The following is an 18,268-nucleotide window of genomic DNA, read 5'->3' as shown; positions in this document are numbered from 1 at the left end:
TGTATAGTTGGTTATCACAATTGATTATGTTCTTCAAATACTCTTTGTTTCCAAAGTTTACCTGAACATACTTCAGAGTTATTAAAATGGAGAGAAGGGAACAGACGGAAATCAATGTGTCAGTGATTCAGAAGAAAAACACAAACCAAAGAGAGATTCTTACCCCTCCCAGAACAAAACCAACTTCAGGCATCAAAGAAGAAAACTCCAAGAGATACTAAAAATAAAACAACCAATATGGAGTTGAATGTTTGGCTGAGGAACTTTCTGTTGTCAGAGTAGAAGAAGATCAAGGACTGAGGCTTCACAAACTTGGGGAAGGTTTACAGGCTCTGGCTGCTTGTCTGGAGAACCTCTTAGAAAAAAGAGGAGTTGCCAGGGCCCTGAGGTTCACCACAGTCACCAAAGGCAGAGCCTTCCAAGTGCATGTACCTGACAGAAACACTCCATGTATATGTACAGTGCATGAGAGAAGGAGAAACACATGAAAAATATGGTTTAATTGTCCATTATAAAATTAAACAGACTGTTAATTGCTTAAAAAGTCCCTGAGAAACAAAAGTGTGGAGTAATAGAAGTACAGTGCAGTTACAAAAATTTATCAGCAATAGAAACATCAGAGCATGGAGAACTAAGTAAGAATTACACTGTAGGGCATTGTTCTCATGCTAATAGGAGCAAGAGCTAAGGGGGAAAAGACATGAAAAGTCCCAGCAGGAAACAGTCAACATACCTCTGAGTAAAATATTAAACTGTCCTCGCTACGTGTAAGAAATTGTGTAAATTTTCTGTGTCCTGGCTAGTCCTTGGATGTACTTATTCCTATTTTACACTTGGTCTGGCTTATCTTCTAGTGGAAATAAATGGCTGATAATTATCAGATGTTCAAGATTTAGGATTCCCTCTTCTCAGTGTAAAAAAGCCAGTAAAATGATTCTGGATACCTGCCTGTCTTTGTGTTTCCACTGTGACTGTAACAGGTGCCTAACTGTAAACTCACCCACCCCAACTTTTTCCCAGAGTCACTTTCTTAATCCTAACCTGTGCTCATACTTTTATGCTTTTTTTCCTTCCATTTCTCTGGCACCTTCTTCGGCTTCTTCGTCATGCCCATTCAGGCCCATCTCTACTGGGCTATATCCAAGGACAACTTCTCACAGGTGTCTGAAAGTTGTTTTAAATTCCATATGTTTACTTGGGGTTTCAAAAAATGCTTGTACTATAGTTTGAACCCAAATAAAGCATTGTTTTCTACAATCACTAACTTTACAGAGGTTTACCCCTGTCAACCAATGTAATTGTGGGGCTGTAATTTATTTTCTGTTAAACTCAGATAACTTTTTATGTCTGCCTTAGGGTAAGGGAATATTAAATATTATTTTAAAATGAAAAAGCTAATTTTTGTGGGAGTGGAAACTCCTACTGCAGTATGTTATCTTGGCTTTACTGGTTTGCCATCATTGTATTTCTGTAAAGATCAAATGCTTTTGCTGTATTTTTATCAGCTACCACTCCAAGAATAAAAAATATAGTGAAAGGTATTCCTACACATACATGTGTTATGAAGCACCTTGTAAGCATTAACTTTTGAATTTAAGAAATTATACCTGAAAACTCTCTCCTATTGTGCTGTGACACTTATATGTGTCAACTCAATGAAGAGCACTGGAATGTAACTTCGTTACATGTGAAGCCAAACTTAGTAGTTACTAAGAATCCCAGTACCCAGAATACAATGGCTAAATTTGTCAGGATTTGCTTTATTTTCATTACCTTATGAGTTTAATGGAAGCCACACCAGCACGTCAGGTTCACGATTCCAGCCATGTCTAGTTTTACCGGAACTCAGCCTCTGAACCATGAAGCAAGACACTGTAATTACAAAAAGTGTTGCAAAATTGTTTCAAATATTTTTGGCAGAATACATATGGTGAGCCTCACACTCTCCCCGTGCAGCTACAAGAGCATACGTGTTCTGGGTTTACTGTAGCCAAGGATCTCATCTTCCAAGTTCCATTTGCGTCACGCCACAGCAAGATGGAGTGGGATTGTCAGCTTATCCTGAGCCAGAGATAAGTGAACTTGATGACTATTGTGATATGACTTTTCTTAAATGAAGAAAAAGAAAGATGCCTTTACTGTCATGGAACTTGGAGAAAACAGAAAGAAGGTGACTAAATCTGTAAGTCTCATTCTTCCTTAGTGAGGTCAACTTTTCCATCAAAATACTTCAATTTTTTTGTGGACATTTAAACAAAAATGTTTTCAAATAGCAGCCAAAATTCCACAGAGTTTTTGTAGCTAGCCCACACCCATTATACTGTGGGGTAAATTAATAATTTGACTTTCAGACTAGTGGGACAAACTTTAGTTCCAAAAGTTTTGACTGGAATTTATTGCTATTAATAGGTCATATATGTCAGGTGTTCATAGTTTACTCCTATGAATTTGGAGTGTCACAAGCAAGGGAAAGAAAATGCATATCATCAGGTCTATTTAGAATAGGACAGAAGTTTTAACACAAATGAGAAGATATAGCTGGCAGTTTCATAGGGTGATGTATGAAGATGAATAAAACTTAAGAAGATGACATATTCCAACAGGAAGAGGACTTCTTAGTTACAATTTTTCTTTTCAGGCCAAAAATTAAATTTTAAGATTCAGACTTTGCTGATGTAATCCCTTTGCCAGAACTTGGCATCTATGATCATGGCTGGGTCGATTTAAGTCAGGATCTCTTCTAAAATTAACAAACCTAGTCACTCATGAGTCTCGGCCAACTAAATGCTTCTTTTGATGCTTTTTGCAAACAGCGTTGCTTATGAGAAGTCGTTGCTCTGCTTTAAAACAACCCACATTTCGCTATGATGGGCACAGCACTAATCCGGACTCCCTTCTACCCCAGCTTCACGTAATCAGCCATGTATTTATACAAGCAACAAGTGGGTCAGCATCTCTTTTCCTCATCAGCCCATGCGATGACAACCTTTTGCTTTTAGTTTCCTTGCTGGTGTGACTGTTCAGCGGACAGATGCTCCTTTGCTGTCAGATCAGCGACGAGGCGAGATCCCCCCGTCGTGTAGCGCGGCGGGTCCGTGCGGAGCCAGCGCGGTCTGTGCGGGCTGCCCGTGCCCGTGCCCGTGCCCGTGCCCGTGCCCGCCCCCGACGCGGGACGCGGCTCCCGAGGCGGGACGGGCGGCGGCGCCGCGCCCTGCCGGGCACTGGGTCTCGGCTGCGGGACAGCGACGAAGGCCCCACCGAGCCGGGCACCGCCGCCGGGGGATGCTGCCCCTGTGGAAGGCCGTTCTCTCGGAGAGTCTCCTCGGTAGGTGGCGGCGGGGCCCCCCCGCGGGGAGGGGGTGAGGGGCCGAGGGGAAGGGCGCCAGGCGCGGGGCTCATCGAGCGTGGGGAGGTGTCGCCGATGAAAAGCTCCTCCGCTGGAAATGAGTAAATAGTAGTGTCTGCCGAGTGTTCTGCCTCGGGTTCTTTTTTCTTCTAGTGCTGGAATGCCTTTTGTCTCTTGGCTCAGCCTAGGATTTGTTGCTGTCCCAGGACAAGGGTTTGTACAGGTGTTGCGGAGCCGGTGCTGTGCTGCCTTGCGCTGCTCAGGGCGCTCGCCAGACCCCGGCACGCTCGGGACTGAGGCTCGGCTGCTCCTGCATCTCCTACAACGCGTGTTTCGGAAACTCATAGCGCTGGAGACGAGACTCTCCAGGGGAGACCAGCACACCCACTTACTAGAGTAATTCCTTCAGCCACCAGTCTGCCCTTGAGGAGCACTGACACTGTGGGTGGACTGCTTATTTAGCCAGCAGTGTTCCCCCTGAATGCTAACCCCTTTCTGAGGTTGACCACTCCGTCACTGAGGATCAAAGTAGGAACTACTGTCTAAGAGGGGGAAGAGCTGTTTTATTCTCATAGTTTTATTTCCTGGGAAAATGTGTTTGTTTAAATTGAAAGAGATAATATTTCTTCACAGAAAGTGGCTGTTGTTGAACTACTTTCAAATACATTCAATAGTCTACGTGTGGAAGTATAAAGTATAAAATCATATTTTTAAAGTAATCTCCAGGAAACCTGGCTGTTGGAAATACATGATGAGGTTTTCTTGGTTTTGTTTTGTTTTGCTTTTTAGGCTACATTTCTTGGTCTCTTTACCATGCACTTCCACCAATGATCTACTACTTCCCCCTTCAGACACTGGCACTCACGGGCCTAGAAGCTTTTGCTGTTGCCTTCTTTTCTCCAATATTCTTGACACTTGGCCCTTTCTGGAGGTTGGCTAACAACAAGTATGTCTTAGCCTTCCTGAGACTGACTACTGTTGGTAAGTATGCACTGTCATGAGTTACAGATTTTCATCTTGGTATCAAGGCATAAGAACAAACGTTCCAAACTGCCTTAAAATTGAAATGATTACAAAAAGAGACAGAAATAAGACGTTCTCACTCTCCCCATACTCGGGTTTATTTTGGTTTTTTTTCTCTCAAGTTCTTAACTAGTGAGAGGAATACTGCTGCAGCCATTGTTGGGTTTTAGACCATTACTGCACAATTAAAGAAAAATCTAATTTCATTTTTGTTTCTAGAAGCTTTTAAATTAGTATGAGTCATGCCCAATAGAAAAGATGTTTTCAGTATCACACACAGTTTGGCAGAGCAGGTGTTTTTTGTATAGCAGTTCTGTGTCTATGGCAATGGGTAAGGACTAGACATCATCTTGGGGCTATTATAAAAGTAATCTGCTATGAGTGAAATATTCTTTTTGGTAGACTTAGTTTCTGAGAGTTTTTTCTTCTAATAATTTAAAAAATTAAATCTATGTAGATAACTGTAGCATATTGATGGGGTCATAGGCTCATCCTGAAATGTGAAATGACTTATATTGTGTGTTGCAAGGGAAAAACATTTGATCTTAAATTCAGGGAAAAGCTGCCCTGCTCCCCATCCCACATGCTCCTTAAACCAAGACTTGCTGGGATTCCTGCTTTGGTCTTTAGCTAACTGGTGCAAATCTTAGCTCTTGCAGATTTTCTGAAAATTTGCGGGGAGAAGGTTTGGCAGCTACAGCCACATTCAGAAGCAAGTTACTGCTAATGAGTTTGCAACACCTGGATTAACTCAGAGGAGACAAGGGTCTTCACCCTGTGTAGAGATGAAAATAATGCTGCTCACTGACGTGTCTCAGAAGTAGCAGTTGCTGCCTGCTCATTTGTTAAACTAAGATGGTAATCAGGGAATCCCTTTCCTTACAATTTTCCTCTTTTACTATTAGAAGACAGAATAAGATCATGTTATTTAATTTCTCTGCATATTTTTTAAAAAGAATTCTTGTTCTGAAGCCAGTTTGTTGGTGGATTTAGATGAAAAACAGTCTTACCATGTTCTTTCCTTTTCCTACTCTTCCCATTATATCCATCCTAATACGTTTTTTGGGGGTGTGTTCATTTTTTTTTGTAATAATCTTGTAAGTGAGCAGAATCGTCTACTTCAACTTCCTACAGCAGGGCTCACTGTATTGCTTTCTGCACGATCTTCTAATTTAAAAACTGGTAATGAGTGTAAGCACTTAAAATTGCACCCTGCCTTCCTTCAGATGTCACAGTAACACAAAATTTGCCATGTTTATTTTAGTCCTTCAGATCACTTTGCTGTGATAACACTATCAAAAGAGATGGAAATCATCTGAAAGTGTGGAATTTTTGTTCTGTTAAGTGAAGAGTAGTAACAGGCTTATAATAGTGTGTAAAGTTTGTTGATTATGCTGTTTTCTTCACCTGCATCACAAGTTCCTGAAAGTATTAACTACAAGTAAAAAGTTAGCTCATTCAGTAGTAATCTGGAGCAGAGTAGTGTTAATGGAGATGGTCATAGGAAAGTTTAGAGCCAAGAGACTGAAGCCATGTGCATCCTTAGCCAGAGCTAACCTGAGTGCTGCTGTATGCAAATTTCATGTCCCCTTCATTCCTGTGTGAACAGGAACTGTTCCCTCAGTGACCACATCCCCCTGCTGTTTTCACCTCTCAAACTCTCTTAATATTGACTTTCCATATATATCTTTTTAGTTAGTTCTCATCACTTCATTTTGTCATTTTTATTCGTTCTGTCCCATCATACTGTGCTGCTGTTTCTCGTATTTCTCAATTTCCCCCTCCTTCATAGTTAGACACTTTCCTTTGTTCTCTTTTTGATCTTTTTTTCCTCCTCAGAAAGGCCATGGCCTTCCTCTAGGGCTTGCTGAACAATCAGGTAGAAAAATCTACCCCATGTATGCTCAACCCCATTCCACTGGCAATTCTGACTCTTCAATTTCACAACCAAAAAATCTGAAAATTCATCATGCGTAGCTAAAACCAGAATATTTTGTGTGTGTGTGTTTTTTGTTTCTTTTTCCTTTTCAGGAAGCTTTATTTTCTCTGAAACTTTTAATTCTGTACTGCATGATTTTGTTCTATTTAAAAACAAACAGCAACAAACTACCCTGTGGTAGAGTCTATTTGAATCTGTGTCTTCAGACAACATACAGTAAATTTGGGTGTTTCGATAGATATATTTAAGTTCTGGGTGTACTGGCTCAGCAACAAAAGGTGTGTCTGCTGCAAGTTGGCAAACCCATGCTAGCTTTAATCAGGGTAGTGCAAGTGATGAAATATTTGAAGAGGCAGGTTTATGGATTGCCTGTACAGTTTGGTGACAGAAATCTGTGTGCATTCTACATGCACCCTCTGCTGAAGTTCATACAAATACATCTTCACTCCACATTGGTTTCATTTTATCATCTTGGCTCTAAGCTTTGCATCTTTTACTCTGAGTGGAATGAGCAGGTGGACAGCTGGAAGATTCCTAGCACGTGTTGCCAGAATCTGCAGTCGCATTTCTGACCTTACTTGCTTTACATCTCTTCAGGTTTGACTCATACTCACTTAGCAGATGGCTGGTAGCATAACAATGCTGCTTTTCCTGCTGTTTGACTTTGGTCTTGGGCCAGAATCTGCCACTCTGACTGAGGTTATGAGAATGTATGTGACCCATAGTCACATGAATTGGAAACCCCCTAGCAGAGTTTAAAATTGCTGATCAGTTGAGGTCACTGCCATGGGAAATGATGAAAATGTGTGCACGCTTTCTTTCAGTGACTGGAGAGTGACAGTTTCCAGTAATAAGATGACATAGGCTGGTAGTGACCACTCTGAGACCAGATACAGGGCAAGAAAAAGCCTTGTTCACACCTGCTAAGGCAATTGCCTATTAATCCCTGAGCAAGGTATGGTCACTGCTCCTGTCTTATAAAGAATATGGCTTTTGCCACAGTGTACTTATTTTTATAAGTGCACTTACCTTTTATAAGTGCACTGTGGCAAAAGTCATATCCTTTTAAGAAAGGATCAGTCACCATACATAAAACTTTATGGCTTTTGAGTTGTGTAAGTGCACAGTTGAGGAATATCTGTATGCTTAGATATTTTATGCATAGATCCTATTTATGGAATCAATCACCATAAGTACATAGATTAAGGCAATCACTGCACTGTTGGACAATTGCTTTTTTCCTTGAAAATGGTAACTGCTATAAAGTCACATACATCCAGTTTTTATGCATACCTACATTTCTTTTTTTTGTTTAAAAGTGGGTAGTGTCACATGTTTTCAGATGAATGATGTAGCTATTCAAATTACAGACAAGGTTGGACTAATGCACAGGAAAGCCTTATTACCTGATCTCTATTGCCCATTAAAGGTACCTCTGTCTGTGTGTGTTTCTTTGTAGGAAGCTTAGCATCATACCAGGCACCAAATGCTTCAATTAGACTGTTCATCTTGGCTGTTGGTGTTTCTTCTTCATTGCTGGTACAAACAGTAACATGGTGGTCAGGAAGAAGTTTACAAAGGTATTTTTGTATGCTAAAGCATTGTAACTGACATTTCCTTATATTAAAGGGTGTTTTCTTCCCCCCCCCCCCAGAAGTTAAGATTTTTTTCCCCTCAAATGCCTTACTGTTTCAAAAACTGATTCTTGTAGGTTCATCAGGATATGGGGCTTCATGCTAGGCAAGATAATGCTCCTTGTTCTTCGCATCTGGTATACATCACTAAACCCAGTCTGGAGCTCACAAGTTGCCAATACTGTAATTCTGACAATTGGTTTCATAGCAGCAGTGGAGCGAATTTATTCAGGTAACTGTATTGCAGCAAAGATGGCAGTTACAGAAACATCCTAAAATATGTCTATCTATGTGCCACTGGATCTTGATTCTTCGACTGATTTCCTCACTATGCAGTCTGTTTTTAGACTTGTGCATGAGCATTGCAGACTTCAGAAGCCTTGGAGCACTTCCACCTGCCCATAACATGGCAGAACTGGTATCACAATTCACACAAGCTGTAGTAAGTTGGTGTTGGAAATGCCAGCAATTGCAGTGTCAATAACGTGACAGTAGCACAAACAAAGGCATAAGCTAGACCAATAAAACCAGGATGGTTATTGTCATTCCAGCTTGGAACATCTGTGGTATTTCTGTAATTTTCTTAATTCAGTCTGCACTTTGATTTTCTCTGCCAGTGGATAACTTTTGACAGAGAAGGGGAGACAGGACAAAGCTGGGGAGCAGCTGATGTGTCAAAATAAACAGAAAGAATTGGAAGAGTGGGCAAGATGTGTTGGTGAAAATGTGCCTGAGTTTTTGGAGTGTTTGGGGAGAGTACACAGCCCTGGGACCTGGCATAGGCCAGTCTCACTTGCAAACTGTGAAGGTGGTATTGCCAAGGAAGCCAGCGAGGTTAGTTAGGCTGCTTAGTTAAGGCAGCTCAGGTTAAATCCTCAGAAGCTCCTTCCTTCTCAGTATAACCTGAGTGAATTAATTGAAAGATAAAACCTTATCTATGTATAAGTGGGTATAAATTATCATCATGCATGTTGTTTGTAGGCTTCCATTACATGACGTTAATTAAGAACTTTCATCAGAATTTAGAAAGGGAATCTACTGCAAGAGATTAGGAAGGAAATCTGTCTTCTTTGTGGGTGACAAAGTGATATGTCTATGCAATTAAAGGTCCTGCTCTCTTCTTAGATGAGAGAGGATCTAAAGTGCATGGAAAAAGGAGAAGGGGGTTTAGCTGTGGCCTGTTTGGAAGTGTCAGGTTTTGTTCTTATTAGAGCTTGGAGTTTCAGAGAACAGAATCCTCTGAACAAATTCCAGTAACTTTTCTGCTGATTTTCAAAGCCAATCTAATTATTTAAAATCCAGTATTATAAAGAATAATCAAAGGAGTAAGTTGCCATTTTTGTACACTTCTAGTGAGAAGCTTTTCCAGGCAGACTTAGGATTGTTAATAGAGATTTTGAAACTTGTTTTTGTGTTATCAATTTCCATGAATGATCAGATAAGTTAACTTTTTTGTCTGTAATTTATTCTGGCAATTGTGGGATCTAGGCTAATTTTTTTTCTCAGTAACTCTTGCTAATAGACTTTGACAATTTGCTTGGCTATATTTCTATTCTTATTCTAGATGGAGACAGAGGAAAACACGAAGCAAACAAAATGGGTAATGTGGTTAGAGAGACTGCTTTGCATCCTTATTGGCTTTTATCTGGAGTTGCTTTTGGCAGCCTCATGTTCCTCACCCTGTGGATATTTGGGGAGGTCTCATTAATTTCTAGATGGGCAGTAAGTGGACATCCACATACAGGTCCAGATCCTAATCCCCATGGGTAAGTGTATTATTATTATTATTATTATTATTATTATTATTATTATTATTATTATAAAATAGTACTCAAAATCAGTGCTGTGGTGGGGGAAAAATTGAAACTCAAACAGATGATGGTATAATAATTTAAATAGGAAAAAAGTGTGTACAAAATACTTCACACAGAGGACTTGTGGATTCATTCCTGCTTTCAGATAGCTCTGAGAATTGTGTCTAAACCACAAAATCTTAAAATTTTGTAATACAGATTTTTTTTAAGCAAAAAAATCTTGCTCAGCCACATTGCAAAACAATTTTTAGATTAGGACTGAGATTCAAGGACTTATGAATTCAGTGCATCTATAATACACAATAAATTAGTCTAGCAGTGGATTTCAGAGAGGAGATGATCAGAAATGGACACATAAATAAAGTAAACTGTGTGCAAAATTAAAAAAAATACTTCTGTAGATATTTTGATTTGTAAAAATGTAGTCTTGATGCTGTGTGTGGTTCACTTGGGTTCCAAAATCTAGAAAGAGACTAGATTAGTTATTCTGAGTCAATTTACGTGCAGTGGCAGGTCATAGAGTTTATAACCTGGAGATCATACACAAAAGAGCTACCCAAGACTGATAGTGTTAGATGCTTTAAGATTCCCTATCTAATGTGAAGAAAATACTTCTGCTTGCAGTGGATTCCTCCCCCTTGTTTTCTCTGAGTTGTTTTTGCCTTTTGTACTCAGGATTTGAGTGGACTGCTTCTGCTGGTGAACATAACTTACTTATTTCCTACAATAAACTGCCATTATTTTCAACTGGATGTTTTTTACAAACAATAAAGGGGAGAAAATATAGCAGGATGTGAGATATAGATATTTTGTGCTCAAATTAAGCTCTGTTTAAGTAAAGGGATTATCAAATGTTACCAAGCATCTTTGTCTATATGTCTAAAAGTAACTTTTTTCAATGTCAGGTGTTTATAATGTCATATTAGTGTATGATTTCTTTTTCCGTTGTTGTGTTAGAGGTACAGTTCTGTTGGGTCTGGCTCATGGACTGATGCTTTCATTTTGGAGCTGGCCTTCTGTCATCAGTTTTGCCTGGTTTCTCATAGGTAGGTGCAAATCCTGAGCAGAATTTTTGTTTCTGTTACCTTATTCATTTTACTCAAGTCCTCTGACCTTACACCACATCTCAGAAAAGCGTGGCTAATCAAAGCCCCCTTTTCTCTGTCACTGACTATGGTATACATCTGTTTTACCAGTTGACTCAGGATTACAGAGCAAATCTCCAGGCCATTGCGGAGCAGTGTTGTTCTCTCCAGAAGCCCCTGATGAGGTTCTGTTCCGTTGAGCAGCATCTCAGTTCTGACCAACTGCATTGTGTAATGGTTGGACTTGATGATCTTAGAGGTCTTTTCCAACATTAGTCATTCTATGATAAGGCTACATCTGGCTTATGGGGTTAAGATGACACAAACTTCTCAATTCTACAGGATGTAAATGAATTTGTAATTTAATGTGCAGTTCATCTGGAGGCAAGCTTGCCTCCTGTCTCCTTAGTTGCAAGGATCTCCAGACAGTAAAATAGTATGAACATCAAAGCAGGCCTACTGGAGCCATATATTTGTAAATCAATCCGCATACAGTGGGTCTTAGGTAATGGAATTCAAGTGCTGGATCTGGGCATCCATTTTCAGGAGGAAGGTATAGCTATACTGTGGAGCAAGTGATGCATGGAGCAAGCAGGAGGAGATGAAAATGATTCTGCTCCTGAACTGTGGAGAGGTGTGTTTTCCATGCCTTCTCAGCATAGATGGGTAATTGCTGCTTGTTTTAATCTGTCATCCTGTCTGTGTGAAATATAGTGGTATAAATGCTAAGAAACCTCTAAATCTGCTTGTAATTTTGACCTTAGCTAATTGTTTGTAGAACTTTATATAAAGAAGACAAGGCAGTTCTTCCTACATGTTTGATAGTAAATGGGGACTTAATCAAAATACAGAGAGCAAAAGATATTATAGGTTATATTTTGGGGGTTTTCCTCCTTTACCTTCTGTTCTGGAGCACTTAAGAGTGCACTTTCAAGTCATTATTTTGCAATCCTGAAGACAAGAAATTTAATATAAACTCGGTTTCTCCTAGTCAGGAATCAAAATAAAATACTAAAAAGATCAGGAGTGCCACTGTGAAGGCACAGGAGTTGCCAATGCTTAAATCAGCAGTTTCCCAAATAATTTACTTTTTGGTGCAGGTGATAGTTTTAAGAAATGTGTGTGCAGACTATAATGTATGACCATTTGATTTTTATTGTACACATGTAGCTAATTTAAAACAAGTACACAGTGCTTCTTTAGTTGATTCAACCATTGTATTCTAAAATGCTCAGACCCTTCATGTATAAAATATTAAAAGCAATTCTATATATTTGCTTTCAGAGTGTAAAAGTTAGTAAACACTCTGACTGACAATAACATTTTAAAATGAAGTTGTCCTGTTACAGAAAGTTTCTGTGGTTGCTAATATTCTGTTTGCAGGGTTGAATCACCAAATCAAACACAATGTAGGAAATCAAAGATCTTGCACTTAGTTGAAGACTAATAATTGTTTTCTTGCCCATCATATGGTTATCTACAGGGAAAAAAAGATCAGGGAAATATGTTTTCATATTAACCTATTTTATTCTTTCTACATCATGGCAAAAGACATTCATAACAGGTAAACCTGTTAATCTCTTAAAGAGTGCATCATCTCTCTGTTGTGCTGGAAGAGCTCTATGTAATAAAAACAGCTTAATTTTGGCTCTTGATGACGTTTCTCTGCTGACTTTTCGCTGCACTGTTTTCAGCTGAATAGGCAATCTTTAAAAGAATGAGATGTTGGGAAAAGTAAGAGCCTGTCTTTGGCTATTGTGATATTCTAGTGATGCAGTTTTCATGGCTGCAAAGCACAATTATATTTCCCAGACTGTATTTTTTCCCAGACAGAATGTGAAAATGAGCGTGGCAGATAATATACCTGAGACTTACTATATTCTTTTCTATACCTTCACAGGTTTGGCATCTTCAGCTGGTCTCCTTTATTTACACACTTGGAGTGCTGCTGTTGCTGGCAACATTCTTGCTGTCTTTACTATGTCTGTGTGGCCACAACTAGCTGGACACTTTGCGAGCTGTCTGTATCCTGGGAAAGCCATGAGCACTGCCATGGTTGCCTATGTTCTTGAATTATTCTTCTGTGTATGGTGTACAGCTTATAAATTTGTGCCTGGAGGAGTTTACATTAGAGAAAGCTCCCATCTTCTTTTAGGTATATTTGTGATTATGATCAAATACAAATACACTTGCTTTAGCCTCTGCCAGACATGTGAAATGTATCCAGTCTATAAAGAGTCTTTCCAAATGCTTAGTTGCTGTTTGATTTGCTATTGTAAGAGTTTCGATGAGAAAATTAATGAGATATGCAAAAAATAATCTGCTAGTTTCTTTACTGTTCGAAATAGTTTAAAATGTAGACAAAAAATGGAATTCGGTTGAGGGAAAATGACAACGTGAAAAAATGTCTGATAACTCAGTACACAACTGAGGAAGAGATCTGTTAATCTATTGCCCTAAAAACCGGCCTGCCATCCAGGGTGTGACTGCACCTGTATGTTACTACCCAAGGCAGCAGTGTGGTACCTCAGGGAACAACGGAGTTAATTCAGTGCATTATGAAGTCCTCCTCTGCGGAGCAAAGTGCTGATCCTGCTGGTCTACATTTAAAACCTGACCTTCTTTTCCTTGTGGCACTACCTTATTTTTTGAGGACACACCAGAATGTTTGGAGGAATCTAGATGAGACTGCAGTGTCAGAAACATGCAAACAGGAGAGGGAGAAAATAAACTGACAGGTATTTGCAAATAAGGAAGATTTAAGTTGAGCAAATATAAAGGCTTTAGCAAAATGATTACTCGTGAGGGTGAAGAAATGGAAATGAAACCAACCCTTCCTGGGTTTGTCTCCAGAATTACTTTCTCAATAAGTACTAATGTGTTTCAATGGTGTATTTCACTAACTATATTTAAACAATGCCAAACATTGTCTTGGACTAATTGTGTGGCCCATTTTTAAAATGTGATGCATTAGCCTGTATTATTTGGAAAAGATTAATGAGTGTTGTGCTTGACTTGTTGCCCAACTGGTTTTAGATTTCATAACTGTCTTTGTAACAACTTTCTGTCACTCCACTTTCTTGCTCGACATTAGTGTTTCTTATATTACAGCAGTGACATGAGGGACTTCAGTTTATGTTTTGAGGAGAGTTAAATTCCATTATTGCATTATTTTCTTTGTTCTGAAAACACTCTGGGGGTCTGTAGAAACAGTTACCTTACTTAATTAAATCTTATTTTCTGAAGTTCTGTGAAGAAAGGATGTTATAGAGGAGTGACAAATGCTTTCTTGAGTAATGCTTTGACAAAAGAAAAGCTTTTATATAAAACCCCTCTCTCTTCCTTCCTTTGAAACATCCTTGTGATTAACATACCTAGCCTGATCACTGGGTAGTAACACAGAGGTGGCCCTTACTTTCTCTTTGGTAAAATGAAAACTGTGAACTGGACCCATCTCAGCTGATGGCACTATGTGAGTTTAAATTCCATGTGAGAATCCAGTTTCTGTCTTTTCGATGTTATCCCATTGCTTATCATAGATTTGCAAATTATACCATGAGACTGCGTATTTGTTGCTGTGCTTCTACCCTTACAGCTTGGCTTTCTGGCAAACTGCTTGTTTTCTTCTGGTTTCTTTCAGGTGCAAGTGCTATTTCTTGCTTTCTCTTGTCCAATATCCTGCCTTTCTCTTGCTGCAGTTTGGGTAGGGAGCTGCACCAGGAAAAGTGACAATGGAAGTAAGATCATTATGTTCAAAACTTCTATACTGCTTCACTGTGATGTGATATAATGCTGAGGGTCAGATTCCTGGTCTTCATCAGCTTTAATGGCTGTGAATCAGTCTCCCTTTGAGAAAGGTCTTGTGTGGGTCCCCTTCGTCATTGCACGAGACGCAGCTTCCTGGTTTGCAAACTTGCACTACAACCAATGTAACAAGTAAGGACAATAAAAAATACTGAGTAACTCTGAAGTAAAACAAGTAAAACATGGCTTCTGTGATTAATGAACTATGCCACAAAGATCTTAAGGACATGTATCTTCTCCAGCAGAGCTCTTACCTGATTCATTATGCTCCCGTGTTTTCTTTGAATGTAAGTGGATCCTTTATTTCATAAGGAATGGGAAAAGACCTAGTACTAATAGTCTGAACTACTTACTGAAAAGATGCAAAGAGTTGAGCAATTGCTTTTGTAGTTCCTAGTTTAAAAATGCATTACTTAATCTTGGTGGCAGAGCAGTTCATTTGCAAAGATAATAGATATCTACAATTAAAAATGTATTTTTTCTTCAAGCTGTTATTTTAAGGTTTCTGTAATATGTGGGTGTAACTTAATTGCTCCTGTCCAGGTTCATTTCAGTAAAGTTTGAAAACAGTGAGCTGAGCCAAGAGTTGTAGCCATCAATAGGGCCTGGAAGAATTTTTGCATGATTTATCTCCCGTGTTCTAGCCTTTTTGACATAATACCCTGGAACTCAACTGCAAATCAGTCTTTGCTTGAGTGTGCTCTCAATAAATCTTCTATGTCCTGCATTGCTACATTAGGTATGGCATTTACTGCATTTGTGCTCTGAATCATCTTTGTTGTTGGAACTATAAGGTCGTTGTGTTGTACCACAATGGCTGGGAGTTTATAAATATTGTGTTTATGAGCAATGTTTAATATGTTAAAGCTCTATGAAAAAACTAATTGCTTATATTGTTACAGGTTTTATAATGTTGTGTATTGGGCTACAGTTTCTAGCAGGACCCAAGAAAGACCTTAGCTCTGTCTTTGAAGTGAAAAGCAGTCAGAAGCCATTATTCAAAAGGACTAAGAACTATATTAAGCTATGTAAGTATAATTTTACTTCCTTTTTTCCATGACTGTAGGAACACTATCTGAGGAAAAAAAGTAACACAGTGGAGTGTTCTGCTGAGATCTTTTAGAAGTGGGATTTTTTGCTAGTTTTAGAGACAGATTTGTAGTTGGTATTGCCCTGGTTCCTGTTTAATGATGCCATATAGTACTGGAGGAGCTGACTCACTATGATTACAATGACAGAAGCTATTCCTGATGGAGTGTGTTAAATGGAGACCAAAAACTGAGCAAACCCCAAAATGTGAGGATGGATTCAGCATCATTTGTAGTTTCATTTTGTTGGTTGAGGAAGAGGCCTCTCTGGATCTTGGGATTTGCAGTGTGTACACAAAAGATAGGAATGATTTCTCAGCCATTTGTTATGTCTGTTTTGAATCAGTTCGGTGTGACAGCCTTCCCGGAGCTGTGTGAGCTGGCTGGCAGCGTGGTGGGACCTGGCTGGCCCAAGAGCTGCTGGATAACGTGACACCTCTCATACATGAGGAGGCAGTCCTGAAAAGCCTGTTGTGACTGACATCAGAATACAATCCTGATGCCTTGGTGCATGTTCAGACCAGGCATATCCTCAGGAAACCCTTGTCCTCTCCTGCTTGTGAACTATGCCTCGCGATCCCAGCTTTGCAGATTACATATGTGGGATCTGCTTTTTACCTTGGGTTTTGAAGATAATCAAAAATCAAATGTTTGAGCGTTTACTACTGCTTGGCTTTTAAACCTCAGGAATTCATATAAATGATGCTTGTTTTTATTGTTAGCTTGTTTCTTCTAAGAAAAAAAAATTGTCAATATTGTGACATTTGGTAAAGATAAAAACTGGTAGGTATTAGGGCATACTAGCCCTACAGAGATCAGGATGATGAAGGTTCAAATTACCTTATCTTTTCTTCTTCTATGACTTTGGATCAAATCACTTGCCATCTGTGTACATTTTGTTGCATATGAAAAGCAGAGACAATGGTACTTCCCAACTTTCCAGGACTGTTTCCGGGATCCTTATAGAAATCTTTGCCATGTATACTCAGAGGCCAGAAGAGTATGGCCTGTGTGAATTTGTATGTTAAAGGCAATGCGAACACCAGTTCAAGTGGTTTGAATATTGCTGCTCAGAAACATTTCACAGAAGTGAGTGAATGTTTTGAAATACTACCTGTCACAAAGCACAGCCCCTGTTCAGCTAATCTTGACATTGCAACACTACCTTTTGTACTTCATCATGCCCAGACTTGTATTGTTTCTCAGCTTCCTCTTTAAGCACCTTTGCATCTTGCAGAGTATGAAATTGCTTGGTACGTGCTAATGTAAGCAGCATGTCCTTTCTTCTGACATCATCTATTATCATATTTATTTAAATATTACACAAAATTGTTCCAGAAAACCTGCATTAAAATAATTTGATATCTGGTTAGAAGAAATGAAAGAATAAACAGGAGTTACTGAAATCATTGTAGAGAGCATATGCCACTGTGTAAATATAATAACTGAAGAGGGCTTTGATCATCAAATTACGACGTGCCAATTGCTGAGAGCTCTGAAGTGTCCAGTGTGTTTATTTGGAAGGCTACAGGTGCAATGGGAAAACTCTGAATGTGCTTTCTGTGAAGCCACAGTGCCTTTCCAAGAATATGTCAAACAAATGACTGCTCTGAAGGTCTGGCAGGGATCACAACCATTCCAAAGAGTTTTAGTGTATTTTTCTGCTCAGCATATTCTGTTTTGGAGAATGTAAGTGTATTTGCACACATATAGATAGTCTACATGCATTTAGATACTCTTAAGTACACTACCTTTGACTGGTGTTATCACTGGCATATGTGGAAAAGTAAATGTACACATTTCTTATCCTATGAATAGCACACCTTAGAATAACAGTGTACCCTGTTCTAACTACAATAATGTTATTTTTTCTTGCTTTCAAAACATCTTTTTAATATTTTTCTATTTCAAGTATTGTGGCTGTTTGTTGGTGTTGGTTTGTTTGGACTGGGTCTACGTTATAAAACTTACCAGAAGAAGTTGGGCCGAGGGGTAAGTAGTGTGTTTGTAGAAATGGGAACTTTCAAATATACAGTAAAATGTGCATGTGATACTTTAGGTGTGTTGATTGGTGCTGAAGAAGTCTCTGTACCAGTATCCAAATATTCAGCAAAACTAACATAGAAATGAAGATGCAAAAATTTAATTTGTAAATTCATGTTGAGCATGAGAAATGTTTGAGTCTTCGAAGATTTATGGTGCTGCCGTGAAGGAAAAAAATATTCTGAAAAAAATTAGTTTCTTGGCTCTTATGTTAAATTTGAATGTTACTTTCATAAATGAGTTTATTTTAATTGTATTGAATAGAATTAATTCAGGTTTGTTATCCCTAATAGTGTAGGAAAAAGTGGGTAGTTACTGTCAGAAAGACAAAAAAGCCTGTAGTCTCTTTCATGTTTATTTATTTATTGTTGTTATACAAATAGATTTTAACTATGATTGCTTTCCTCCTGACATTTTCATTAGGAAAATATATTGGTTAAAATTCTTCTTGTATATCTTTTATGGCACCATGTATCTGATGTTGTTGACTGC

General features: G+C 39.0%; 1 protein-coding gene across 1 annotated transcript in view; it reads left to right on the top strand.

Annotated features, from left to right (window-relative positions):
* Positions 1-2,999: 2,999 nt before the first annotated feature.
* Positions 3,000-18,268, top strand: part of CWH43 (cell wall biogenesis 43 C-terminal homolog) — a 28,482-nt gene continuing 13,213 nt past the window's right edge. The window contains exons 1-9 of the mRNA XM_071556508.1: positions 3,000-3,325; positions 4,136-4,327; positions 7,768-7,888; positions 8,020-8,174; positions 9,507-9,708; positions 10,714-10,802; positions 12,742-12,996; positions 15,548-15,673; positions 17,646-17,725. Coding sequence (XP_071412609.1) covers positions 3,283-3,325; positions 4,136-4,327; positions 7,768-7,888; positions 8,020-8,174; positions 9,507-9,708; positions 10,714-10,802; positions 12,742-12,996; positions 15,548-15,673; positions 17,646-17,725 — 1,263 coding nt within the window. The 5' untranslated portion in view covers positions 3,000-3,282. The remainder of the gene's footprint in view (positions 3,326-4,135; positions 4,328-7,767; positions 7,889-8,019; positions 8,175-9,506; positions 9,709-10,713; positions 10,803-12,741; positions 12,997-15,547; positions 15,674-17,645; positions 17,726-18,268) is intronic.

The sequence above is a fragment of the Pithys albifrons genome, chromosome 5, assembly GCF_047495875.1.
Source record: "Pithys albifrons albifrons isolate INPA30051 chromosome 5, PitAlb_v1, whole genome shotgun sequence".
Lineage (NCBI taxonomy): Eukaryota > Metazoa > Chordata > Aves > Passeriformes > Thamnophilidae > Pithys > Pithys albifrons.
Note: the sequence above shows the minus strand (reverse complement) of the source record. Positions and strands in the feature narration are given on the sequence as shown.